General features: G+C 45.1%; 1 protein-coding gene across 13 annotated transcripts; it reads right to left on the bottom strand.

Moving 5' to 3' along the window:
- Positions 1-26,867, bottom strand: Ccdc62 (coiled-coil domain containing 62). 13 transcript variants are annotated; one of them, XM_048343043.1, is made up of 13 exons: positions 26,657-26,867; positions 24,843-25,035; positions 21,857-22,023; positions 19,914-20,015; positions 17,165-17,336; positions 15,075-15,176; positions 10,595-10,683; positions 9,974-10,089; positions 6,670-7,392; positions 3,931-4,075; positions 2,788-2,913; positions 1,714-1,794; positions 1-709 (listed from the first exon to the last, which is right to left on the bottom strand). In XM_048343043.1, exons 1-12 carry the CDS (start codon positions 26,690-26,692, stop codon positions 1,741-1,743), a joined length of 2,025 nt encoding a protein of 674 aa, XP_048199000.1. In that variant the 5' UTR covers positions 26,693-26,867; the 3' UTR covers positions 1-709; positions 1,714-1,740. The 13 variants fall into 13 exon arrangements, 12 of the variants coding, with proteins under 12 accessions (XP_048199000.1, XP_048199005.1, XP_048199008.1 ...); XM_048343045.1 differs by having other exon boundaries at positions 2-712; positions 6,691-7,392; XM_048343044.1 differs by having other exon boundaries at positions 2-712; positions 10,595-10,680.
- Between the last annotated feature and the right edge of the window lie 714 nt (positions 26,868-27,581).

The raw sequence follows: 27,581 nt of genomic DNA, 5'->3' as shown, positions 1-27,581 counted from the left end.
TTCTTTATTATTAAAAATAGCTTTATTGACTGAAGCTGATCAATTCTCTTAGAAGGGAACAGAGGTACAAAGTATATTCTTTTTTTAAAAAAATAATTACTTTGCAAGTTAAAACAGCAGTGTTTTAGTCTTTAGTATAAAAACGTCCATCTAGAAGCTGGTCGTGAAGCAAGCTGTGGTGTGTAAGTAGACGATGGCAGGCCTGGCCGAGGCACTGCTGGGCTCGGCTGGGTCGGACCGGCCTGCTGTCATGTCACAGGCAGCAACACAGTGAACTTCCACCATCTCCTCCCACGTGGTCAGGCCCAGCAAAGGCGACCAAAGCTCTGGGAAAGCTCTGGGTTCTAGAGACAGTTTTTCAGGTACCTGGAGCTGGCCTAGTTAGGATGCTGGTTGTAACCTGAATGAGCACCTGGGTTAGAAAGCAGGGGGCTGGGTGGCATTTTCCATGCGAGGCTCTATGTACTCAATCTTACAGACAAGTTTTTTTTCCCCTCAGTGTAATTCTAGGCTGTGTAGGTACAAGAAGGCCTTGTTTCCTCTACAAGAAAATATTCCCTGTGTACATAAATGGTTAATTGAAAACAAATAAAATATAGATGCCTCAGGAAGTCAGTTTCAGCTTCTGCTTTCTTTTGGTGTTAGGTCTGCTTGCCTGTTTCCAGGTGAAGTATGTTCTGGGATGTCTGCCTCCCCAGTGATGAAAAGTCTGCTTCTGGGGGAAGGAAACAGTCCACAAATGAAAATCATTGAGCCATTGGATAGTGAGTTGAAAGCTCCTGATTCTACCCCACTGGCTGCACATTAGATTTTCATTGATGCAAGGCCATGCAATGCATTCTAAATAGAGACCTTCTCAGCAATGAGAGCGGGGACTGCAGGGAGAGAAGCAAGGCCAAGGGCTCCTGCTTCCTGCCTTCGGCACTTTGAAGGCTCCTGGCTCACACTGCGGACACCTGCAATGTCTGTGCTGTGTAACTCATCAGACATTTCATGTGAGATGAAGGTCTAACTGAAGGACACCCAAACAAGTGCTTCCTGGGTCAACAAACTTTTTTTGTGTGTACCAGTCCTGGGGCTTGGAACTTAGGGCCTCTTTGTGTGTAAGGACAGAACTCTACCACTTGAGCTACAGCGCCACTTCCAGCTTTCTTTGAGTATTTAATGGAGACAAGAGTCTCACAGGCTTTCCTGCCTGAGCTGGCTTTGAACTGTGGTCCTCAGATCTCCACCTCCAAGTAGCTAGGTTTATACGCCTGAGCCACCAGGGCTTGGCTTTCATTAAACTCTTACAAAGTTTGCAACCCCATGTAACAATTGCTTTCCAGACATTCAGATGAAATGATAATTCAGTGTTGCTCTTAAAACAAGGTCTCCCTATGTAGCTCTGGCTGGCTATGAATTTATAATCTCCTGCTTCTGTCTCTAAGTGTTGGGATTACAGACAAGTACTAGTATGGTTGGCCTTAGATTCTCATTTTAAAGCTAGATCTAGGTATTCACTTCCTTAAATTCAAAATTCTAGGTACCCAGAATGACATTTTGACTTTTCTTCTGATTCCGTTTAGAAGGTATGTACAGTAGAAACAGGTCAAATGAGAGAAAAGATCACTGGCCAAACAAATGCATGGCCTGACTCCACAGTATCAGCATTCCTGAGTTACTTATTAAATATCAACTGAGATACAAGTGAGACAAGCAAAGGTGACTTACCCAGGACAACAAGCTAGCTTGCTTCCTTCAGTGACTGACAATGACATTCTTTGGAGCTGATTCTTCTAATACTTCTGAGTTCTGAAAAACAACTCCCAAATTAGTACCAGGATAGAGAAAGTAGAAAATACCTGAGAAATCTGCATGCAAATATAGCAGAAAGGCCTCTGAAAGACCCTTCGGGCATTGATGGGACATGTGAAGCAATCTCATACAATCTGTCTATCCGACAATGATTTCCTCCCATCCATACTTCCATCCAACAGAAATGGAGGTGTGACTCAAGTAGCAGAGCACTAGCCTTGAGCAAAAAAGCTCAAGGACAGTGCTCAGGTCCTATGTTCAAGTCCCAACTGGCAGCATGCACACATACACACACATACACACACACACACACACACACACACACACACACACACACTCCTTCTCTGAGCTTTAAAAAAGCTAGGCACTGGTGGCTAACACTTGTAATCCTAGCTTCCCAGGAGGCTGAGATCTGAGGATCACAGTTTGAAGACAGCCCAGGTAGGAAAGTCCACAAGACTCTTACCTCCAATTAGTCACCAGAAAACTGGAAGTATGCTGTACCTCAAGTGGTAGAGCACTAGCCTTGAGCAAAAGAGCTCAGGGACAGGGCCCAGGGCTCAAGCCCCCACAACTCACAAAAAAAGAAAAGTATATAGATGGGAAAAATTAAAGTGGCAAGAATTTGATGGCTGTTGAAAGGGAGTGGTTATATTATTCTACTTGTGTGTATACTTAAAATTTTGTATTTGAAATTCTGTGTTTCTAAAAATTGGGCAAAGGGTAGAGCTGTAGTTACCAGGCCAAGGCTCTGTCAGCACACACACCAAATTGCTTCACATGTCCCAGGAAATGAGAAAGAGGCAGAGGCAGATTGGATGCAGGGACACTTGAGTATGGCTTCATCCTTTTAGCCCTCCCTCTCCTTTCCCTCCTCTGCCCTTCTTCCCATCCCCTACCCAGGGAAACACAGGAAGCTAAGGCTGCCTGCCAGTGGTGGGTGTATGGAGGGCTCAGATGCTCCCAGAAGGCAGCAGAAAGGAAACTCACATTTCTGTCGCTGCTGGTGTGGGTCTCACAGCTGAGGGGCAGCAGCGTGCTCAGTTCCAGATCTGTGACCATCTGCCTGGATTCTGCCAGCAGCCGCTGAAGCTTACTTGTGGGCGAAAAGTCATCCTGGTAAAGTAACCCAGGTTAATGGAGTTCACAGATATGGAGGTAACCACCTGACAGTGGACATCAAACACTACAACAGACAACCCCCTGGGGAGTGTGCCAGGGGCACATGGAAGGCAGGGCTCACACTTCTTCTCTCCAAATTTATTTCTTCAAAAAGAAATATGCCAAATGTAAACTCCTGTTCAACTGCTAAGTGTTGGGTCTTTTCTTTCTTAATGCTTAAAATACTTATTTCATGGCAAGGGGCTGTCTCCAAGGACGCAAACAAGCAACAGGCTGCATTTTTTTGTTTTGTTTTGTTTTGGCCAGTCCTGGGGCTTGAACTCAGACCCTGAGCACTGTCCCTGGCTTCTTTCTGCTCAAGACTAGCACTCTACCACTTGAGCCACAGCACCACTTCCAGCTTTTTCTAAGTATATGTGGTGCTGAGAATCGAACTCAAGGCTTAATGCATACTAGGCAAGCACTCTACCACTAAGCCAGATTCCCATCCCTGAGGCTGCTTTTTGCACCCATTGTATAAAATGTTAACATGTGTGTCAATCCCCTGGGAGGGTGAGAGGGTGCCTTGACACAATAGGACAGTTTAGAGAAAGCAGAAGGTGAAGTAGACTGTGGTTGACCATGTAATGCAGAGGAAACGCTAATATGTGGGCCCGGGGCCTCTACGGCTGAGTGCTGGGGAAGTAACAGAGCCATGCAGACCTGCCCTGTAAGGAAGGAAAGACAGAGGTTTCCAGGAGCCCAGATCCCACCTTGGCGGCTGTCACTGCAGAGGACCCTGGAGTACCAGCAAGCCTGGGAAAGGGTCCTGAGCAAGTGCTCAGGTCTGGAGAGCAGTGACTCTTAGTGACCCTGCTTCCCCCTAACTTCCTCTTCACACTCCTGGATTGCTTAACAGGAACCTTGGTCTCAAAATGCAATTTCAGAAACTGAGGAATGGCCAAAGTTAGGCACTAGGGCCACTGGAGAAATTCCTGCTGAGACACCTGAGCTGCTAAGCAAAACACAAACCTTCTCTCCAGACAGTGTGCCGTCTTTGCTGAGGAACAAAGCCTTGGACAAGTTCTTTTTCTCAGGTGGGACTTCGCTCTCATCCTCTCTTCCGGCACATTTTGAAGAATCCAAAGAGTGGGAATGCTGGAGGGCAATGAGTTCACTGTGAACAGGAAAACCAGACAGAAACAGCAACCTGAAAATAGCACTGGGCATGCACACCAGTACCTTACTCTTGAAAGTGCCTCAGAAGGACAAAAAAGGGTTAGGTTTTCAGTTATTTATTCAGAGACAGAATCTTACTATGTAGTCCAGGCTAACTTTGAACTTTATTTGGGGGGGGGATGGTAAGAACATGTGGCAGAGCTTTATCGAGTAAGTATGGAAGCAGGAAAGCAGACAATCACACAAACAGAAGGGCAGGGCACACTCTAAGAGTGAGGGTGCTTTTACAGGGAGAGAGACACCAGCTTTGAACTTTTGATCCTCCTACCTCAGCCTTCTGAGTGCTGAGATAGATTGTAAGCATGCAACACCACCTCCAGCTTAAACTTGATTTTTAAATGATGAAGCACAAGCTGAGTAGGATATTATATAGATTTGCATATACATCAATGCACATCTTTTTCAAATAAGAATTAAAACAAGCGAGGCACTGGTGTCTCATGCCTGTAATCCTAACTAGTCAGGAGGCTGAGATCTCAGGATTGCAGTTCAGAGCCAGCCCAGGCAGGAAAGTCCATGAGATTCTTATCTCCATTTAACCACCAGAAAACCAGTGGTGCTGTGGCTCAAATGGTAGAGCACTAGCCTTGAGATGAAGAGCTCAGGGACAGCACCCAGGTCCAGAGTTCAAGCCCTACACAGACAAAAAAAAATAAAATAGTAATAATTAAAACAAAATTTGCAATTAAGGGTAACTATAAGGGCTGGGAATGTGGCCTAATGGTAGAGCGCTTGCCTTGTATACAGGAAGCCCTGGGTTCGATTCCTCAGCACCACATATATAGAAAAAGCCAGCGGGGCTGGGGATATGGCCTAGTGGCAAGAGAGCTTGCCTCGTATACATGAGGCCCTGGGTTCGATTCCCCAGCACCACATATACAGAAAACGGCCAGAAGTGCCACTGTGGCTCAAGTGGCAGAGTGCTAGCCTTGAGCAAAAAGGAAGCCAGGGACAGTGCTCAGGCCCTGAGCCCAAGGCCCAGGACTGGCCAAAAAAAAAAAAAAAAAAGAAAAGAAAAAGCCAGAAGTGGCAGTGGTAGAGTGTAGCCTTGAACAAAAGAAACCTAGGGACAGTGCTCAGTCCCCAGGACTGGTATAAAAAAAAAAAAAAGGAATTTCCCTCTTGTAAACAAGCACAAAGTGGGCTGAGGTGCATGCAGCTCAAGTACACATATTTAGCATGTGTAAGCACACTTGCTTAGCATGTTTAAGGACCTGTTTCAAAAAAAGAAAAGCAAGTTCTAGGAACAAGGGAAATAGCACAGTCTAAGGCAAATTGGGTTCAGGAGACTTAGGTCTACTCTGGTCCCTGACCCCACAGTTGCCCAGGCTCAGAGGACACACGGGAGAGCCGCCGCTGCTGGCTTCTGCCACAGGCAAGCCTCTATTTGTCAAGTGGAGCAAATGCGAACCTTTTCCTTAGATAATGAAGTGGCCACACAGGTTCTTGAACTGTAAGGGAAACAGGAAAGCATGCTTGGCTCTCCTGCCTAATCAAGTCCGGGGCAGGGGCTGGCACAACAGGCAGCACTTCAATTATTTTCAGTTAGTCTAGGACAAAAGTGCCTTGACAGAAAACCTTGGACAAAAATTTGGATTTTTACATTTAATATATAGACTCTGCTCTCAGAACAAGCCAAGCAGAGGGGCAGTGGTGACCTACTGTCCAGCTATCTGCACATCACTCAGCAAACACCACTAGATGACATTTAGTGTGCCAACTGCTTCTTAACTTTGCAACAGGCAAAGAGGAAAAATAGGTTTTAGAAGACTAAAGCTTTTAAAAGGGCCGACAAATACTCCAAATAATAATGCCAGACATTTTAACATAAAGTCCTATGAAAGTCAATTCAATCATTAAAATAATGCTCTCAATATAGAAATGTCATCCTTTCTGTATTTTAAGACTGAAGAGCTATGCTTTCTTTAAAAATAGCAGACATTATTACAGTACTGCTCAACCACAAGATTCAGCAATTCTAACAATAAAATGAACCTGAATAATTCAGTGTATGCTAATACCTAATCCATTTCCTCCCTTAAAAGAATAACTTTCATTAGCTTATGAAACATAGATATCCTATCCCTCACTCCATCTGTTTTAAAGAAAGAAAGTGTACTGTGCAGTCAGAGGCAGTACGAAGGGAACACAGGGAACATGAGGGAGAAGTGAATGGGTGTGATTCCCGCCTGGTCACCTGATGAGGATGGACAGGTATTGAGTTGCTGACCCTGTCAGGATCAATTGTTCTGTGCAAATGGTCCCGGGGGAGCTCCGCTCAGGGGCAGCCCTGCATGCTACAGGGGCTACTCACTCGCTTTCTAGTAAAACCTATTTGCTCAACTCAGTACCACCGGTGCTGGCACACTCCCTGTGAGTGCAAGGCGGGGAGAAGAGCTGTCCTGAGGAAGATTTCAGGGCACTCTGCTGGAGGCATTGCCAACTTCCTCAAGAAGGGCTGGGAATATGGCCTAGTGTCAAGAGTGCTTGCCTCCAACTTCCACAAGCCGGCGGGTGTCCCGCCTCACTAACCTTGTGGAGGAAGAATTATACTTGGTTCCGCCGAGGCTGCCTGCACACGCGCACACGGTTTTGTGGCGGACAATCCTGTGCCCTCTGCCTGGCTTGAAGATGTTCATCCACTCGGCATCAGACATGTGGCCCGGGGCCTCGATGATCAAGTTACTTGGGTGGCAGCACTTGGATATGCACAGGTTGCTCTCAGCCAGACATCCATTGTCTTTTGGGCCACAGGAGGCATCCGATCTGTCTGTCGGGTCCTGACAGTCCACATCTAGCCGCTCGGGCTCTCGAGAGTCAGAACAGCTGGCCAGGCCCAGGTAAACACCAATGTCCTGCCACTGCTTTTCATCAGGCAGCGACACTTCCGAGAGCTGCTTCTCTTCATTTAGAACCCCAAATTCATGATCTCTCAGGGATCGTGCATGCATCTTGCACAATGCAACTTTGTTTTCAGGTTCAATCTGGATTTTTCCACCCAAAGACCAACACTTGTGCTTGCCCACTAGGTCTTTGGTAAGCACAGATGAGAGCGTAAATATCTTTTTTTCTCCAGCTGCACTATTTATCTGCAGCTTCTTCTCTTTGCACACATCACAAGAGTTTTTGTCTGCCTTTTGTTGAGCCAAAATGGCCTCGAATTTTTGATCCTTAACCAGTGACTTCTTACATTTGTCTCTCTTAATATCGATTTTTGAGTAGTTATTTTCGAGGTCAGATAAAGACATGTCTCTGCTACAGTGGCATTACAAAGAAAAGCAAGTTGTAAGATTAGATGTGACGCTGCCATGACTTTCCCCAAGCAGCAATAGTATAATGAGTCTGATCTCCTGAGCTCCATGTCTCAGAAGCCTTTCTGACCAGCAAGCCCCTACTCATCTCCTTTCCCACCCTCAACTCCTATAGTACTCACTGTCTGAATGAGAAAACCACCAAAAATACTACAGAAATATAGCAAAACTCTGTGTGTGTGTGTGTGTATGTGGTGTGTGTGTGTGTGTGTACCAAAAGTGAGGCTTGCATTTAGGGCCTTGAGCTCTTGCTTGGCTTTTTTGCTTAAGGCTAGAGCTCTACCACTTGAGCTATGCCTTGACTTCCAGCTTTTTGGTAGTTAATGGGAGATAAGAATCCCACAGACTTTTATAACAAGGCTTTAAACCATGATCCTCAAATTCTAGCCTCTTGTGCAGCTAAGATAACCGGCACCACCAGCTCCTGGCTAAGCACAACTTTTTTTTTTTAATTAATTTATTTTTAAAATTTTATTTATTAATTAAACAAAATTTTTTTGATAAGGTCTACAAAAAGGGTACAGTTACATAGTAGGGCAGTGTGTACATTTCTTGTGATATCTTACACCCTGTTTTTCTTTCCCTTCCCTAGGTCAGGCAGACATATATACAATACCCAATGTCCCAAGAACATATACAGTAGCCACGTGGCCTACGCCAAAGAAAATTCGCCTAGGACTTTAAATGTAATGTCGACATTAGACAATATGTCGACAGTAGTCTAAGCACAACTTTTAAACACACCTTCTATTAAGGTTTTTTTTCCATGTCACATGTACTTAGTTGTTCTTTTTTTTTTTTTTTGGCCAGTCCTGGGGTTTGAACTCAGGGCCTGAGCACTGTCCCTGACTTCTTTTGCTCAAGGCTAGCACTCTGCCACTTAAGCCACAGCGCCCCTTCTGGCCATTTTCTGTATACGTGGTGCTGGGGAATCGAACCTAGGGCTTCATGTATGGGAGGCAAGCTCTCTTGCCACTAGGCCATATCCCCAGCCCTAGTTGTCCTTTTTGAGACAGATCTTGCCATGTTGAAATCCTGCCTCAGTATTCTAAGTGCTGGGATTATAGGCACACACCACCAAGCCCAACATGTGCCCAGATATTCCGATCTGTATCACTCTGATTCCTGAGAAAACACAACTATCTCCTATAATGGCATAAACCACTCTCCGGTGGGAAGAAGTAGCCTCGGCTCACAGAGTACCTCCAAGTGGCAATGAAGCTCACGAAGGAAGCGCAGCATCGGGCTTCCACCCGTGAAAGAGCACTCCATAGTCTGGGTGGTGGCAGCAGTTGGGGTGCTGAATAGCAGCAGCTGCCTCTCTCACCCACTTCCTGCAGCTGCTAACTCCCGCCATTTTGAATCTGTTCTATAGGGAGAGGAGCTGTGGTCAGCTCAATCCAGTCCAGACTTGGTGGTCCCCTGCTGCTGCAGATCTGCTGAGGGAACTTCCCTAACACTTGTGTTTCTCCACTCCAATATCTCTGCTTGGAAATGTAGACTGACTTCTAATGTGGTATGGTAACGTCTGTTAATGAAAGCACACCTTGTATATTTCAATTTATATTCCCACAGTGCTTGTAGTTACAAGTCAGGCCAAGTGGGAAGATGAAACCAAGGGCAGCATTCTCCTAGGATCCAGTTTCTACTTCAGTGCTAATGCCATTCTTTTGACATTTCTTTGAGCCAAATGCCACAACCCATATATGCTTCTATTTCCTCTTCTAGTCCAGTGTCTTAATGTTGTGGAGCATGTTTATTAAAAGTCTATCTCTCACTTCTACTTTAATTCCAAGCCTTCCACCCAAGAAACACAAATAAGGCATAAAGATTTTACTTTTGGTGGGCACTGCTGGCTCACACCTAAATACTAGTTACTCAGGAGGCTGAGATCTGAGGATTGTGGTTCAAAACCAGCCTAGGCAGAAACGTCTGTGAGATTCTTATCTCCAATTGACTACTTAAAAAAGCCATAAATAGACCCATTGCTCAAGTGGTAAAGTGCTAGCCTTGAACAAAAAAGCTCCAAGAAGCCAGGCACTGGTGGCCCATTTCTGTAATCCTAACTCTACTAAGGGGGCTGAGATCTGGGGATCATGGCTCAAAGCCAGCCCAGGCAGGAAAGTCTGTGAGCTTCTTACCGCCAATTACCCACCAGAAAACTAGAAGTGGCACTGTGGCTCAAAATGGTAGAGCACTAGCCTTGAGCAAAAGTAGCTCAGGGACAGTGCCCAGGCCCATCACAAAAAGGGAGGGAGGAAAGGAAGGAAGGAAGGAAGGAAGGAGGGAGGGAGGGAGGGAGGGAGGGAGGGAGGGAGGGAGGGAAGGAAGGAAGGAAGGTTGGTTTTACTTTTATCAAGTGGCTAAATTGGCATTATGCCTGAAATTCTTAGGGCAGAAGCTAGGATTATGAAGATAATTGCTAACTCACATGTATTTATTTCCTACTAGCCTCCAGGAAGCACTAAATAAATGCTGATCTACTGATGAAGTAAAACATAGGTCAGAACATCTGCTGAGATTACCTGGATTCTAGGGCTTTTGACTCCTCCATCTTTGCGTCATAAAACTGGATCAATTCCTGAGAATTTTCCACATTGAAATTAAGAAACTGCAGGTCACTCTGTTGTTTCACATAAATCTGCCAGAGACATCGATCAATCAATACAATATGTAATAATAAGGATCACACAGTTTTTGCTTTGATTTTTCCTATTTTCACACTGAAATTATTGTAGCTGGTCCCTTATCTTAAAAAAAAATCGTACTAGTACTGGGACTTGAACTCAGGTACTAGATGTTATCCCTTAACTTTTGTGCTTCAGGCTGATATTCTACCACTAAGCCATAGCTCCACTTCTGACTTTTTAGTAGTTAGCTGGAGATAAGAGTCTCATAGACTTTCCTGGCTGGGCTGGCTTCAAACCATGATCCTCAGATCTCAGGTAGCTAGGATTACAGGCATGAGCCACCTCTGTCTGACTCTAACTTTTAATTACCCTAACCAAGACTCATCTAGGAGGCTAAGTAGGTATATGTCTACTGAGTAAGATTCTCTCAGTGCCAGAAACAAAGCAAACAGGCATACAGCTCCTGGTTAGCTCTTCAACCTCTCCCTGCTAGGGCTATGACAACTGGGGCCATACCTGTCTCAGATTATGCAGTTCAGAGTTTGTACGTTCTTGCTTGGACTTTGCAATATCCAGTAACTCATCTTTCCTCTTTTCTCTCTCTACTATTAAAAAAAACAGAAACAATTAAACATTTTTAATCACCATACCAATATACAGCATTCTACTTCTAAATTTTTAAGGGTATGGCTCAATGGCAGGGCACTTGCCCAGCAGGAGGCCCTAGGTTCCATCCCCAGTACCCATTAAAAAGAAACAACTAACATTTTTTTTGTTCCTGAACTTAAAAACTGAAAAATGAAGCATCAGTCACTCATGCCTGTAATTCTAGCTAGTCAGTAGAGGTGTGGCTTAGGGGGTAGAGCACCAGCCAAGTGTAAGTCTGTGTTCATAAGTTCAAACCCTACTAATGGCACACACACACACACACACACACACACACACAATTCCTGTTTACTCAATTCACTTTTATAATTAAAACACACAAAGCTGGGCACTGGTGGCTCATGCCTGTAATCTTAGCTACTAAGGAGGCTGATAGCTGGGAATATGGCCTAGTGGCAAGAGTGCTTGCCTTGTATACATGAAGCCCTGGGTTCGATTCCCCAGCACCACATACATAGAAAACGGCCACAAGTGGCAGTGTAGCTCAAGTGGCAGAGTGCTAGGCTTGAGCAAAAAGAAGCCAGGGGCAGTGCTCAGGCCCTGAGTCCAAGCCCCAGGATTGACAAATAAATAAGTTAATTAATTAAGGAGGCTGAGATCTGAGGACTGGGATTCTTTTTTTTTTTCCTTGCCAGTCCTGGGGCTTGAACTTAGGGCCTGAGCACTGTCCCTGGCTTCTGTTTGCTCAAGGCTAACACTCTACCACTTAAGCCACAGTGCCACTTCTGGCTTTTTCTGTATATGTGGTGCTGAGGAATCAAACCCAGGGCTTCATGTACATGAGGCAAGCATTCTACCACTAGGTCATATTCCTAGCCCAAGGACTGGGATACTTATCTACAATTAAAAGACAAAAAGTGGAGAGTAGAGGTGTGGCTCAAGTGATAGAGCACCAACATTGAGCAAAATAGTTAATGTACAGCACTAGGGGGAAAAAAAAAGGAGCCAGGCACTGGTGGCTCATGCCTATAATCCTAGCTATTCAGGAGGCTGAGATCTGAGGACTGTGGTTCAAAGCCAGCCCAGGCAGGAAAGTCCGTGAGATTCTTATCTCCAATTAACCACCAGAAAAACCAGAAGTGGTACTGTGGCATAAGTGGTAGAGTGCTAGCCTTAAGCTGAAGAGCTTAGGGATAGTGCCCAGGCCTAGTGTGTAAGCTCCAGGACTGGCACACACACAAAAAAAGTTTTGAGACAATGGTATGTATTTGTCTTCAATAGAAAGTGTAAGGTTTAAATGAGGTAGCCAATGAAGAGAATACCAAAGGGTATTCAGGCTGGAGAGAAAAGTTTATTTCAGAAACGGCCTGTACCATGGAGACTCAAGGCAGAAGGGGGAGCTGCTTGGCCCAGGCTTATCTAGGGAAGGGGAGAGGGTATGGCCAGGTGATGGAAGGTGTGGCCATACTGGTATGGAAGTGACCTTAGAGAAGCAGGAGGTAACTGCTTCCAGGTGTGCCAGTTACCTAGGTAACACAGATACTGGGCAGATTTAGACAGGAGGGGAGGCAGTGTCTGCAAGGGCCTTCCCAGGCAGGCCTTACAGAAAGGTGCTCAGAAATGAGTTTAAGAAATTATTAAAATTAGGCAATTTTACAAAATGGATTATATAGCTCAGGAGAGAGAGCACTTTTCTAGCAAGTATGCAGCTCCTGAGCTCCAACTCCAGTACTGCAAAGAGAAAGAGGGAAAGAGAGAGAGAAAAAAAAAACTTTTTTTTTTTTTTTTTGCCAGTCCTGGGGACTAAATTCAGGGCCTGAGCACTGTTCCTGGCTTCTTTTTCCTCAAAGGATAGCACTCAACCACTTGAGCCACAGCACCACTTCTGGTTTTTTCTACATATGTGATGCTGAGGAATCAAACCCAGGGCTTCAGGTATACCATATTCCCGAACTCAAAAAGAGAAACTTAAAATAGCATAGGAACTTCCTCCTCTGACCTTCCAAGCTAGTCTGTTCTTAACTTCCATAGAGTAATAAAGTCTCTGTGGGTATATAAGCTTCTTAGCTCTAGAGAGCACAGGGCACACAAAGGCCCTCACATGGACTGAATTCAACTCTGCTTGCTTTGCCTTTTACCTAAAGCGGTGTTAACTGACCTGGCCATCTTAGAAATAAGGAAATGGTGCCCTCTGGTGGTAAAACACTGTATTTTGTCCCTATGGTGAATCACAGAAGATCAAAATTTAAAAACCTATTGTAAAATACTGTTTATTTCCTTTTTTTTTTTTTTTTTTTTTTTGGCCAGTCCTAGGCCGTGAACTCAGGGCCTGAGCACTGTCCCTGACTTCTTTTTTGCTCAAGGCTAGCACTCTGCCACTTGAGCCACAGCACCACTTCTGGCCATTTTCTGCCATATGTGGTGCTGAGGAATCAAACCCAGGGCCTCATGTATACGAGGCAAGCACTCTTGCCACTAGGCCATATTCCCAGCCCCTGTTTATTTCCTTTTAAACTGTAGAAACAGGTTCTCTTTCTAGGAGAGGAATTGAGTGTAGGTATTAGGAGAAGAATTGAGTGTAGGTATGAGTAGATCCAGAGTTTTTATTTCAAACTGCCTCAAAATCTACAATCTCCCTAATATAAGTTACTGGTGGGCTAGGAGTGTGGCTTAGCGGTACGGTGCTTGCCTAGGATGCATGAAGCCCTGGGTTTGATTCTTTAGCACCACATAAACAGAAAAAGCCAGAAGCCACGCTGTGGCTCAAATAGTAGAGTGCTAGCCTTGAGGGAAACAAAAAAAGAAAAGAAAAGAAAAGAAGCCAGGGACAGCGCTCAGCCCCTGAGTCTCAAGCCCCAGGATTGGCAATAAATAAATAAATAAATAAATAAAAAGACAAACAAGTTACTGGCATGAAGTCCTAAGAAAACCTGGGCTATTAAGGATGCAAGTCAGCTCTCTGTGGGAAGGAGACAGGGAAGCCTTCAGTGGTAGACACTTGAGAAGGGGTGGATGAGCCATGCTAGGGCACCAGCAGGGGTGAAGGCACCCAGCAGGCGTGGAAGCCATCTTCATCAGAAGGGGACTTGGCTATATGTGGGGAATTCAACCCCAGAATCCTTACTTCAGTCACAGATGACACACTGTAGTAACTACAGGTCATTTATTTGCAAAACTAGAAAAATGCTCTGTGTCTCAGTGTGTGTGTGTGTGTGTGTGTGTGTGTGTGTGTGTGTGTGTGTGTGTGTGTTGTTGTTGTTGCTGGGACTACACAGTAGGCTCTGTGCACTCTACCACTTTGGCTACACCTCTGGCCTTTTGAATTCCTATTGTTACACCTAGTGTTTACAAAATTATAAACATCCTCTATCAGTCATCAAGATGTTTTTTCTTTCTTTCTTTTTTTTTTTTTTTGCCAGTAGCGGGTCTAAGTTCTGTACCCCATAACAGTTCACAGCTGGCAGGCACTCTACAGCTTGAGCCATACCTCCAGCCTAGCTTTTGGCTACTTAATTGGAGATAAATGATGGGAATCTGTAATTCCAAAACTGTGAAAGTCCACTCCCCCCCTCCACGTAATTAATAGATGACTGAGTTCCTGGAAGCAGGCCACACCTGGCTGAACCAGACATGCTCAGTGGATTTGCAGAGCAGGTTCCCAGAAACAGGCCTCTGTACTACAAACTTGCAAAGCCCAACCAGAATCTATTTGTACCCTCCAGTTACCTTCACTCAGGACCCCACTGAAGTCCTTTCAAACCTGCCCCCCAGCACATCTTTGTCTTCTGACTCTCCTCAGGTCATCATGGTGTCCCTCTTCAACTTTCCATTAAAATTGGTTTGGTCTGTTGAGGTCAGCATCTCAGCCTGCTCTCATTCTTCTCGACTTTTCAAATCTGTCTTTTTCCCTAACAATGAAGTCTCTTGGACTTTTCTGCTAGGGCTGGCTTTGAACCACCATCTTCAAATCTCATCCTCCTGATTAGGATTACAAGTGTGAGCCATAGGCACTCACCCTTTTAAAATGAATTTTAAAGCAAGAATATTATGTTTCATTTAAGCAGTCATTTGCTTAAACTGGCAGTACAGTCCTTCATTTTTACAGAAGAGGAACTAGAGATATCTGGAGGCTTAATAACAACTTTCAAGTTCTCTGTCTGGCCCCTCACCAGCTCTTCAATGGGTAGGGTAGGGAGAGCAGAGGGGTTCTTTTGTTCTTGTTGTTTTAATAGGTACTGGAATCTGAGCTCAGGGCCTCAAGCATGCTAGGCAAGTGTGCTACTATCCTTCAGCTTGCCACAGTAGTAGCATTCAAAAGCTTAGGTTTCAAAATCACTTAAGGTGATTTTGATCACTTTAGGTTTCAATTACTTAAACTGATCGCTTTTACCGGTAAAAATCAATTCATCATGCAGGCAACTTTTCTCTTGCTTGAGGCGAATAATCTCTTCTCGCTGTTCATTATTTTCTGTTGTCTTTTCATTTAGGTCCTCTTCATAAATAAAAGAAAAAGAAAGTCCTCAAATAAATGTGTTTCCTCTTCCTATGAAGAGACCCTCCTTCCTGGGCAAAACCTGCACCCTAGGACTTGCAAATTCCTAGAGACTTCCAGCTCCTGTAACATGGTCAGCCCCACCAATACCTCTGGGTCTGCCTGCTACCCTGCTCCAGCCTGGCTTCTCCTGTTACAGTCCAGCGAGACCCATATCAATCTTTAAAAATAACAACTACTGTCAATGACTCACACCTGTAATCCTAGCTACTCAGGAGACAGAGATCTGAGGATTGCAGTTTAAAGCCAGCCCCGGCAGGAAATTCTTACCTCCAATTAACCATCCAAAAGCCAGTGCCCAGGCCTTGAGTTCAAGACCTACAACCCACAAAAAACAAACAAACAAACAAACAAACAAAAAACCCTCACAACTATGTCCATTTTCCAAGCCCTCCTGCAGTTCCTAGGATGAAATCCAAACTAATCACCATGTACTCCAAAGCCCAAGCTGGCAGAGCCCTTCCCGACCTCCTCTGCCAGCTAGGCTCCAAACACCTTACCCAGGAAGTGAAACAAGAGGGAGACTTGGGTCTTGGCCTCAATTGTGTCCTCAGTCATTCAAAAGGAGCCCTCCTGGTAATCCTAGCATTTAGAAGGCTGAGGCAGAAGGGTAAAAATTTGAGGCCAGCCTAGGCTATATGAGGAAATATTGTCTCAAAAAAAATAGAGGGTGACTACTTTTTTTTTTGGACAGTCCTGGGGCTTGGACTCAGGGCCTGAGCAATGTCCCTGGCTTCTTCTTGCTCAAGGCTAGCACTCTGCCACTTGAGCCACAGCGCCACTTCTGGCCATTTTCTGTATATGTGGTGCTGGGGAATCAAACCCAGGGCCTCATGTATACGAGGCAAGCACTCTTGCCACTAGGCCATATCCCCAGCCCCAGGTGACTACTTTTGTTGCAAGTATATATGAAGAATGAAAACAAAACAGGAGTTTACTGAGATGTAGTAGAGATTCTCAATCCTGCCCACAAGCCTCCAGCAAGGGGACATGGAGCTCCACAGAAACTGCTGAACACATGTGAGATCTGAGCATCTGCTAGGTGAACACATCTAGGCAGGTAGTGGCATCTCAGGAGGGCAGAGGAAGCCCACACTTTCATCTGCACTTCCTGATCTGTCTCCTTTACAGTATTCCAGAAAACACGCTTTAAGAATAGTCCTAGCAGAAAATCAACCCTGAGGAGGTAGTTGTGATTCTGAGATGTACAGCGGTTGGGCACAGCAGCTGGTCAGAAGTACGAGATGATGTCTTAAACAGACACAGTCTTGTACAACCAAGCCTTCTTTTTGTGCATATGGGCTGGTAACTCTCAGCCTTGCACTTAATTTTTTTCTCAAGGCTGGAATTCTACTTGAGTTACACTTACTGCTTTTTGATGATTAACTGTAGATAAGAGTCTCATGGACTTTTCTGCCCTAGGTGGCTTCGAACCACAATCCTTGGGTCTTGCCTCCTGAGTAGCTGGGTTTTACAGGCATGAGACACAGCTCCTGGCTTCTCACATGTCTTTTAAGTTCCTATCTTTACTGTGGGAAGACACAATGAAGCAGAGCTGCCCTACTCAGAAGCTTCACTAGGTCCAGTTGAGACCAGGCAACTCCCACTGGCCCAACTTGAGTTTATCAGATAGTAAGACACATGCTGGTGAGGCACTGCTACTGTCTGTTACACAGCACATACTGGCAATAGCTAGCCAACAGCCACCTAAACCAAGGCAGCATCGTTTAAAAAATATGGCATATTATACACTTTTGCAAGTCTGTTATATATCTTGTAACACAGAATGCCATCATAATTACAAATGAAACAGACATTTCATGTTAGAATTCCAAGCTAAGAGCAGAGCTATTGTCAAGCATAAGATTAAGTGAACCCAGCTGAAAAACCATTCCCAAGATGATGTCACCTTGCCAAGCCCCCCTCACCTTTCAGCTTATGGACTTCAATCTTAAGAGTTCTCAGCTTCTGCTTGTAATCTTGCTTTTCTTTCACAATACAGGTCTCTACCATCTTAGCATCACGTAAAGCATGTTCTAGTAATTTAAATTTACCCGAGCAATCTGCAATGTGATTGACTGCCTCAATTATATCTTTGTCCTAAAACCAAATGAAAGACCGTAATGTTAAATTTTAACTCTCAGCACATTACTAGGAAAGACTGTACTTGTTTAGGCAGCCTGCAGAAGCCCAGCCAGCTCACTCTGCTGACACACAGGCAGGGATGCAGTCAGCCAATGGCTAAGTCACACCTGAACCCAGCGGGCCCTCACCGCACCAGACTGTCCTGCAAGGTTTAGAACCAGACAGTTCAGTGACCAAGGAGACTAGCACAGCAAGAGAAGGGCTAGCATGTCTTAGATGTGGAATTATTACATGATTACTAATAAACTTGGTGTCTTTCCTCTTTTCAGTCTCTGAGACCTCGTTGTAATCTAGTAAATTATAACCTCTTGTTGCAAAACTGCTGGGATTACAGAAAACGTATCTACTTGTTGAAAAGCAACTCAATACCTAAGAACCAAAACACAGTGATATTCTTGCTGGATTAACTACTGCTGACATGTTTCCCTCTACTTAAGCAGAAGTGTATTTGTTGTACCATCATGTATGCACTGTGAGAAAACCTCACACACTAGGGAGACTTATGGGAAGATAAAAGGGATGGGGCAGTACCAGGCATGGTGGTATATGCCTTTAGTCCCTCTTACTCAGGAGATGGAAACTGGGAGGATCAAAGTTTGAGGCCAGTCTGGGCAAAATGTTAAGACTCCATCTCAATAAAAAAGTATAGCATGGTGGTTCACACCTATAATCTCTTACACACAAGATATAAGTAGGAGGATTGAAGTCTGAGGCTAGACCGGGCAATAAGTACAGGACCTCATTTGAAAAATAAGTGAAACAAAAGGGTCAGGTGTAACTGAAGAGGAAGAATAATGGCCTAACAAGCTCTTTCAAGGCCCTGATTTCAAACCTTAGTGCTAACAACGAATGAAAAATAAAAGTTGATTCAAATCATTCAACAAACCAGTGGTGGTGACAATGGTGAGGAGCCAGCTACATGGCAGCACTCACCCACATGCAGAAGGCGACAGGACCAGCTCCTAGCACCACAAATGAAAACAATGAGACCATGTGACAAAGACAGTTTCAAAGCCAGCCCATCCTGATGCTAAGCTAGCGCCTGTAGACACACTGTCACTCATTTCTTCCAGTCTTAAGTCAAGGCTTCTGCTGCAACTTTCTAAGGGTACCACTTCATTCTGAATGAGCTAACTCCTGAGCAAGCTACCTCCTGAGCCCACCATCCAACACAGAACCTCTGCAGCACACTCCTTGGCACCAAGGCTTTGCCACACTTCACTGCAGCAGATACCATGCTGACCATTGTTTCACTACAGGAAACTTTGTATAATTTACTACATCTCTTGAAGAATGACCACGTCAAAACATTTGTGTGTGCTAGTGAAGTCACATTAGCATGAGTGTCCTGTTATACCACCATCATCCGTTCATTTATGTGTTTATTTTTGTGGCAGTTACTGGGGTTTGGACTCAGGGCTGTGTACTTGCTAGGCCCACGCGATACCACTGGTTACATATTACACCAGAGCTGTCCTCTATCTACCTTAGGCTTTCCACCTTATCTGATATCGCAGGCATGCTATCACACCTCACTTCTCTCTAAGGGGATGAGGTCTCACAAGCTTCTGCCCAGGCTGGCCTGGCTTCAAGATTCTCCCAAGCTCAGCCCCCCACATAGCTTATGACAGGTGCATGCCACTGAGTCCAGCTGTATGTTAAGAAGGGATCTCACAAGCTTTCTCCCCAGAACTGACCCTGGATGATGAGCCTCCTGTTCTCAGCCTCCTAAACAGCTAGTACAGACATGAGCCACCAGCGCCCAGCCTTCATTCCCTGCTTACCAGCTGTCAAGGATATGAGTTACTGCAGAAGAGATGGGTGCCACTGTGTACCACACACTAGTGAGTGCTAGCTTGATTGCTAACAGTTTTCTATCAGAAATAAAAGGGTACCTGCCTAGCAAGCTCCAGGCTCTGAGTTCAGGCCCCAGTACAGCCAAATAATAAAACAAAATTCAAAAAAGAATGAACAAGCACTCTAATTCCACGCAGCAACCTGGGAAGACAGGTTAACTTGGGCATGCCAGGCCACGTGGTGCTTGGACACAGAAATCTACACATGGAGACCCGCCTTCTCTACCAAAACATCATGCTATTTTATTTTTAGTTACTTACTTTTGGGTGTGTGTATGTGGATGTAGGTGTGTGCGTGCTACTACTGGGGCTTGAACTCAGGGGCTGAGTGATGTCCCTTAGTTTATTCACTCAAGGTTGGCGCTCTATGACTGTAGCCACAGCTCTACTTCCAGCTTTTTGCTGGTTAATTGGAGATAAGAGTCTCATAGATTTTTCTGCCCAGGCTGACATCTAACTTTGATCCTCAGCTCTCAGCTTCCTGAGTAGCAAGGGATCTTTGAGCATCATTTTAAACATCTCTGCTTTCCTTTCTATAAAGTAAAGTTAAAAAGAGCAACTTGGCCAGCTCTGGATTTCTAGATTGCTAAGGGATTTAAGTGAGATAATGTATATGACTATACTTTGTAAGCTACAAAGTGCCCTGGCAAATGGAGGTGTAATTATTTTTAATTACCTTTAGCTTTATCATTGTGGTGAGAGCCTGTTCTCTAGCTTGTAATTGTCCTACTTGAGCAGAAAGTTCCACTAATGTGTTGCTGAGATTCTCATTTCTAGCCTACAAAAGAACAATACAAAAAATAGTGAGTCCTTCAATGCGTTCTTTACTGTCATGAGCCTCTGTTGGGCTCATTTCTCTACTCTGTTTGCTGTTTCTTTCTTTACCATGCTAGAGGGACAAAGCTGACAGAATAAGCAGCTGTCACGGATACCCACGTCTTGGCTGCCTTAAGCACGTTTCCATTGCTTGCATTTAATTGCCATATTGGATTCTATTGGTTATGCTTCAGGTTTATTTCCTATTTTTACATGTAATTTTAGGTGGGGAAGCAAGAAGAAAATGAAAGAATGACAACTGAACATGTATGAGATTTCCTTCATGAAACAAGAGCCTTAGTGAAGTCTGTGGACCTTCTGTAACTCTATTCACTGACTTGCAGATACACACCATCTCACAGGGTAGTCAGGGCCCACAGAATGTATGAATCGTAATGACCTCATGTAACTGTGGCTTTGAGTGACAAGGACCGATCCATGAGGACTCATCAGCTAGGATAAAATGTTCCGCCATGATGCTGTCTGTCAGGGGGAATGGGAGTGTGGGGTACTGTGCTTCCTACTCAGTTTTGCTATGAACCTAAGACTATCTTTAAAATAAAAGCTTATTAAGAGAGATAGCTTGGCCAAGTGCTGGTGGCGCATACCTGTAATCCTAGCTACTTAAGAGGCTGAGATGTGAGGACCATGGTTTGAAGCCAGTGTTGGCAAGAAAGTCTGTGAGGCTCTCATCTCCAATTAACTACCAAAAAAAGCCAAAAATGGAGCTGTGGCTTAAAGTGATAAAGCACTAGCCTTGAGCACAAAAGCTCAGGGACAGCTCCCAGGCCCTGAGTGCATGCCCCAGAACAAGTACAAAAAAGAAAAAAAGGGAAGATAGAGATATCTTAGAGGAATGGCTAATACAGGTACAGTGCCTGATTGATAAGGCCCTAAGTTCAAATCTCGGTACTACTGCCACAAATAGCCAACATATCCAGAAATCATAATAAGTGATTTTTTAGCTTATTTTATTGTTAGCAAATATCTAGAATATACTGTACATGGTTGTACATGCCTATAATCCCAGCACTTGGGAGGCTAAGGCAGGAGGAGCAGGAGTCCAAAAACAGCTTGGACTATACAATTCGAAGTCCCAAAAGATCAAAAACCAGAACCAAAAATAAATAAACTTCATACTCATTACTGAGATTCATTGTGTTATCAAGACCTATCCCAAGTATCATTATGAAACAAGAATATGGAGAACATAGCCAAAAAAGCTGGCTTTTTCTCTAGGCCTCATAAGAAATGCATTCAAAACATATCTGATGAATAACCAGTTAGAAAACTGAAAATTCACTGAGCACTTACAATCCTAGCTACTCAGGAGGCTGAGATCTGAGAACTGAGGTTTAGAGCCAGCTTGGGCTGATAAATCCAATAAAACAAATCTCCAACTGAACATCAGAAGAGCTAGAAGTGGAGGTATGGCTCAAGTGGTATACACCAGCCAAAAGCAATAAAGCCAAGTGAAAGTTCCAAGGCCCTTAGTCTAAGCCCTGGTAAGGGCAGGCGCGCGCATACACACACACACGCACATGCACGCAAGCACACACAAACACTTAATGTACACACTGAAATCTACTATTTTAGTAACTGAAATCTACTATTTTAATAACTCAAACAGAATTTGGACTACTACAGCTTATCAAAAAATAAAACCATGCCTAGGCTCAGTGGCAAATCCTAGTACACAGAAGCAGAGGCAGGAGGATCAACTAGAGGTCAACATCAACTACCTAATGGGACACAAAAAATATAAAAATAATAATTAAAAAATTAGGTAAATGAGCAAGCAACCTCTAGGTCCTCAGAGAGGAGCGAGGAGTGCGTGGCTTTCTGGATCATCTCCTGGAGCTGGAGCTGCGTCTTCCGAAGGGTCGACTGACATTCGCTCTGATTAGATTCCAGGACTTTAACCTTCCTCATCAGTGACTTGATAATTTCTGATCTTTTCTGCAGTTCACCTGAGGGAAATTTCATCAATAATTTATGTTTTAGATCTGAAACTTAAAATGCTTAATAGGTTTGGAAAACACACTACATTTTCAAAATCAGTGGTTAAAGAGCAAACATCTGCTAAGAATGTTTTAAGGAGTCATTCTTGCAGAATGTTTTATTACAAAACACACAACACTAAATCAACAAGTATAACAGTGGGCCAGGTGGGCAGTGGCTCACTCCTGTAATCCCAGTTGTGAAGAGATGGAGGTGGGACTATCCTGGTTCAGGCCAAAACATGCAAAAAAGTTAGCAAGAACCCATCTCAAGGGCTAGGAATATGGCCTAGTGGTAGAGGGCTTGCCTAGCATACATGAAGCCCTGGGTTCGATTCCTCAGCACCACATACGTAGAAAAAGCCAAAGGGGCGCTGTAGCTCAAGTGGTAGAGTGCTAGCCTTGAGCAAAAAGAAGCCAGGGACAGTGCTCAGGCCCTGAGTTCAAGCCCCATGACCAATAGACCAAAAAAAAAGTTGTGCATAGCTGGGTATACCTGCAGTCCCTGCTATTCAAGAACTTACAACCCTTTTGTGGCACAGGAATGTACTACCTCTCAGTACTAGAACATTTCTCTTTTTTTTTTTTTGCCAGTCCTGGGCATTGGACTCAGGGCCTGAGCACTATCCCTGGCTTCTTTTTTTTTTTTTTTTTTGGCCAGTCCTGGGCCTTGGACTCAGGGCCTGAGCACTGTCCCTGGCTTCTTCCCGCTCAAGGCTAGCACTCTGCCACTTGAGCCACAGCGCCGCTTCTGGCCGTTTTCTGTATATGTGGTGCTGGGGAATCGAACCTAGGGCCTCGTGTATCCGAGGCAGGCACTCTTGCCACTAGGCTATATCCCCAGCCCTCCCTGGCTTCTTTTTGCTCAAGGTTAGCTCTCTGCCACTTGAGCCACAGTACCACTTCTGGCCGTTTTCTGTATACATGGTGCTGGGGAATTGAACCTAGGGCTTCATGTATACAAGGCAAACACTCTTGCCACTAGGCCATATCCCCAGCCCTGGAACATTTCTTAAAGCATTTGTAATTCCCATCTTCCCAACCCAGGGCTTCATGTATAATTGGCAAGCACTCTACCACTAGGCCATATTCCCACCGCCAGCACCTAACTTTTTTTTTTTTTTTTTTTTTTTTTTTTTTGCTGAAACCAATGAAGCAATTTATTGTACAAAGGAGCCTTTCATTAAAGCACGAGTTATTGTCATTCGTTGGCTGGTTTCTTTCTGGCTAGAACCAAAACCACATACAGGACCTCATATTCCTGGGATGGAAGGTGAAGTCCTGCCAAAGAATATTCAGGTATACATAAATTGAGGCAAAAATGTTGAAGATTGAAATGGCTTTTGAGAATTCGGTTCACTAATTACAATTGACTTAGGTATACAACATATTTAAAACAAGTAATATATATATATATATTTTGTTTTGCTTTTGCCAGTCCTGGTGCTTGAACTCTGTGCCTGAGCACTGTTCTGGCTTCTTTTTGCTCAAGGCTAGCACTCTACCACTTGACCCACAGAGCCACTTCTGGCATTTTCTATATATGTAGCACCTAACTTTTGACAGTATACCAAGTGTAAAATGGTGTCTCCTTGTGGTTTTATTTTTAAATATTTTTATTGTCAGTCCTGGGGCTTGAACTCAGGGCCTGGGTGCTGCCCTGAGCTTTTCTGCTCCAGGTTAGTGCTCTACCCACTTGGAGTCACAGTTCTACTTCTGGTTTTCTGGTGGTTAATTGCAGATAAAAGTCTGACTTTCCTGCCTGGGCTGGCTTTAAACTGCTACCTTCAGATCTCTGCCTCCTTATTAGCTAGGATTACAGGTGTGAGCCACCAGTAGTGCCAAGGTTTCATTATGGTTTTGATTTGCATTTTCCAAATGATAAATGAAGACCTTTTAATATATTAATAGGCCATTCAGTGTTTGTGTTTCTGTGAAGTGGCTATTGGTCTTGTTCTTTTTTATTCATTTAATTTTAGGCTGTAGGAATCCAACACAGGGCATACTGCCCCTGGGGAAGGAAGTACTCCATCACTGAGCTGCACTCCAGCACCTCATGCGCCTCTTAAAACTAGACACATGGCTATAACCTATGTTATACAGGCTCTTTGCTCCTTATCCCTTTTATATGATACTATGTGACATTAATGAGCAATTGTTTGTATTTTTATTTGGATTACATTATCATATTTGGGGACTTAAGAGGCCAATCCTTGGGAACCCTACCACTTGAGCCAAATCCTCGCCTTTTCCTGTTTTTCTGATGGAATCTCATTCTTTCTTCCCAGGCTGGCCTGGACCCTAGCCCTTGTTTTTCCAATAAGGTCTCTCGTTTATGCCCAAGCTGTCCTGAGCTACAATTTTACTATTTCTGCTTCCTATGTGGCTAGGATGACAGATATGAATCACCACTCTTGGTTTCTGAAATGCAGTCTTGCAAATGTTTTTCCTGGGCTGGCTTTACACCACATTCCTCCCGATCTCCACCTTCCCAGAAGCTGGGATTATAGATGTGTGTGACCACACCTGCCTTTATTCACATTCTGGCCCCAGAGGCTAGGCTTGCTCCATTTTTGTTTTTGTGATGAGCTTGCTAGGCAAGTGTTCTACCATTGAACTATGGTCCCAGCCTTCACTCCCGTGCTTTAATTCCTTGGTCCTGCTTTATTTGTGTCTGTTCAATGTGGCTATTCATAAAGTCATCTTGTCTTTAATAAGGCTAAACCCCAGGAGAGTCCTTTATTTCTTCATTTCCCCCCACAGGCCTCCATGGCTGGAGGCATTTCTACCTTCTAATTTGCTGCAACGTTCTTCCAGAGTCAACACTTTCTGCCGATCTTCTTCCCATGAAAGCAGCTGTCTTTGATGTACAGCAACCATATCATTGAGCTCTTTATCTCGGTCTTTTAATTCTCCAATGAGCAGCTGCAGTTCCTTCCTTTGTTTCTCGATAGTAGTATTCTCAACTTCTGACCCCGTGTTCTAAACACAGTAGGTGGTTTTACATCAAATTAAAACTCAGTAACACATATGGGCTAAAGTATATTTTCTAAAGAATTATATTCTTTTGCTAATTCTGAAGTTAAAGTCTAAATCACTGTTAAGAGCAATGTATCAAAATTATATATGTTTAAAACTTCAAACTTAGCATGCACTCTGACACTACCATTTTCTGTCATACCACATACAATTCTTAAAAAAAGAAAAAAAAGTGAGGGACTGGGAATGTGGCTTAGTGGTAGAGTGCTTTGCCTAGCATACATGAAACACTGGGTTCGATTCCTCAGCACCACCTAAACAGAAAAAGTACAAAGTGGTGCCTTGGCTCAAGTGGTAGACAGAGTACTAGCCTTGAGCAAAGGAAGCCAGGGACAGTGCTCAGGCCCTGAGTTCAAGTCCCAAGACTGGCAAAAAAAAAAAAAAAAAGTGAGACTGTTTCCAAAACCTCCACTGGCTTATCACAAACCTATTTCTGATTCTTACCCTTGAGCTTGTCAAACTTCTGCTTCCAATTAACAATGTCATCCCCTACCTTGCACATACAGCTTGTGTGTGTATGTGTGTTTATAGGGGCTTGAGCTCAGGGTCTGGATGCTGTCCATTCTTAGTTTTTTTTTTGCTCATGACTGGCACTCTATCAGTTGCAGATTCATTTCCATCTTTTTGGTGACTAACTGGAGATCAAGTCTCACAAACTCAACTGAGGCTGGCTTCGAACCACAATCCTCGGGGATCTCAGCCTCCTGAGCATAAGGTTACAGGTGTGAGCCACCAGCACCCACTCCAACACTACATTTGAATAATGGTACTACTGACTAACAGTAGTTACTGTCCATGAAGCGCTACTTAAAAAGTTCTATCTTAGGGCTGGAAATGTGGCTTAGTGGTAGAGTGCTTGCCTAGCATGCATGAAGTCCTGAGTTCAATTCCTCAGCACCACATCAACAGAAAAAGCCAGAAGTGGCACTGTGGCTCCAGTGGCAGAGTGCTATCCTTGAACAAAAAAAGCTCTCAGGGACAGGCCCCAGGCCTTGAGTTCAAGCCCTAGAACTAGGGTTGAAAAAAAAGCCTTACACACATAGTCGTTAAAAAGGTCACTAGAGACCCGTGTGCATCATTACTGCTTCTTGAAAAACAAGATGTAGAAATAATGATTATTTCATTGTAATTACTTACTAGTAACTAAACAGAGAAAATGGAATTTAGAGTCAAATGATTCCAAGTCACACGACTTCAATTCCAGTCTCTGATGCATTCATTCATTCCACAAATACGATTTGGTGCGAGCGGCTGCGAGCCGGCCCCGAGCGGGACGGGACTGCGGAGCAGGAAAGCGGGCAGGCAGTCGTGCGCACACGGCATTCACGCCCGCTTCCCTCCACCAGCTGTGGATGCACACCGGGCAAGTTCGCGCTCGGGGCGGCGGGTGACGGCTGCGGCCGCCGAGCAAGGCTTCTGGAAGTGTCTCCGCCTCGCCGGCGGGTAGCGCCGCACCAAGCCGAGGCCCGGAGCCGAGACCGGGCCTCCGTGAGTGGGGAAGGACCGTGGACTCCGCAGCCCGGCGCCCGGGGGAACCGCGCCCCGCGGGGCCGGCGCCGCTCACCTGGCGCACGGCGAGGAAGGTCGCCGACGGGTTCATAGGTGTCGCCTCCGACCGGACAAAGTCGGTGCGGGCAGCGTCACCTCAGAAACGCCATAGGCAACAGCGGCACGGGCGAGCCCGGAGCGCCGGAGCTCCGCGCCCTCTTCGGCCCACACGAGTCGGCCCTAAACGGCCGGCACAGCGCGAACCTGCCGCCCGCCAGCCAGCCGCGCCTACGGCGCCGCGCAGAGGCCGCCCCAAGCCTCGCGATAGCGGCCCCAGGTCTCGCGGCACTTGACGCCGCGCGCCGGCCCCGCCCCCCCGCCCGTGGTCGCGGCGGCGGAGGCCGAAGCCGTCGGCACCGCGGAGGAGCCCGGAGAGCCGCCTCCCACCACCCGGCTCTAGGTAAAACCGATGAAAGCTCCCAGGCGCTCACGTTGGAGAAGGTCGCGGCTTCCTCGCCTTCTCCTAATACTGTACAGCACTTGGCCCTTACGTGATGGAGGCGGAGGCCGAGGCCCGGGGTCTACACCAACCACCGCAGCCAGCAAAGAAGTTACACCGAGCAGGCTTGATCTTGAACGGCTTGGGGAACTATGACGGCCGCGGCAGGATTGATGTGGGGCCGGCCCGAGTCACACAGCCACAAAAGCAAACTATTTCACATTTTCCAGTCAAGCTGCTTGCAGTTTCGCTGCTTGCAGGTTCATGGTCACCCCTCCCCAAACACCGCCTTGGCGTGTGTAGTCCCAGATCGCTGTTCCAGCCTGTTCTCAGCTACTCAGGAAGTATACATAGAATGGAGGTCTGGTCTGAAATTCAGAACCTGTGACTTCAGCTACTAATAAAAAAGATCTAGCACATGACTCAAGTAGAAAAGCATCTGTGCAAGTCCAAACCCCAGTACTGCCCCCCCCCCCCCCGCCCAAAAGAAAACCACACCTAA

The sequence above is a fragment of the Perognathus longimembris genome, chromosome 3 (assembly GCF_023159225.1).
Source record: "Perognathus longimembris pacificus isolate PPM17 chromosome 3, ASM2315922v1, whole genome shotgun sequence".
Classification (NCBI taxonomy): Eukaryota; Metazoa; Chordata; class Mammalia; order Rodentia; family Heteromyidae; genus Perognathus; species Perognathus longimembris.
This window is presented reverse-complemented; position numbering and strand designations above follow the sequence as displayed.

Excerpts from the sequence above, each read along its gene's own strand:
- Ccdc62 (XM_048343043.1), bottom strand. The coding sequence starts at position 26,692 with ATGAACCCGTCGGCGACCTTCCTCGCCGTGCGCCAG. Across the intron at positions 22,024-24,842 it reads ACGTTGCAGCAAATTAGAAG|GTGAACTGCAGAAAAGATCA; the intron begins GTAGAAATGCCT and ends AATTTCCCTCAG. Across the intron at positions 2,914-3,930 it reads GCACACTGTCTGGAGAGAAG|GATGACTTTTCGCCCACAAG; the intron begins GTTTGTGTTTTG and ends TTACTTTACCAG.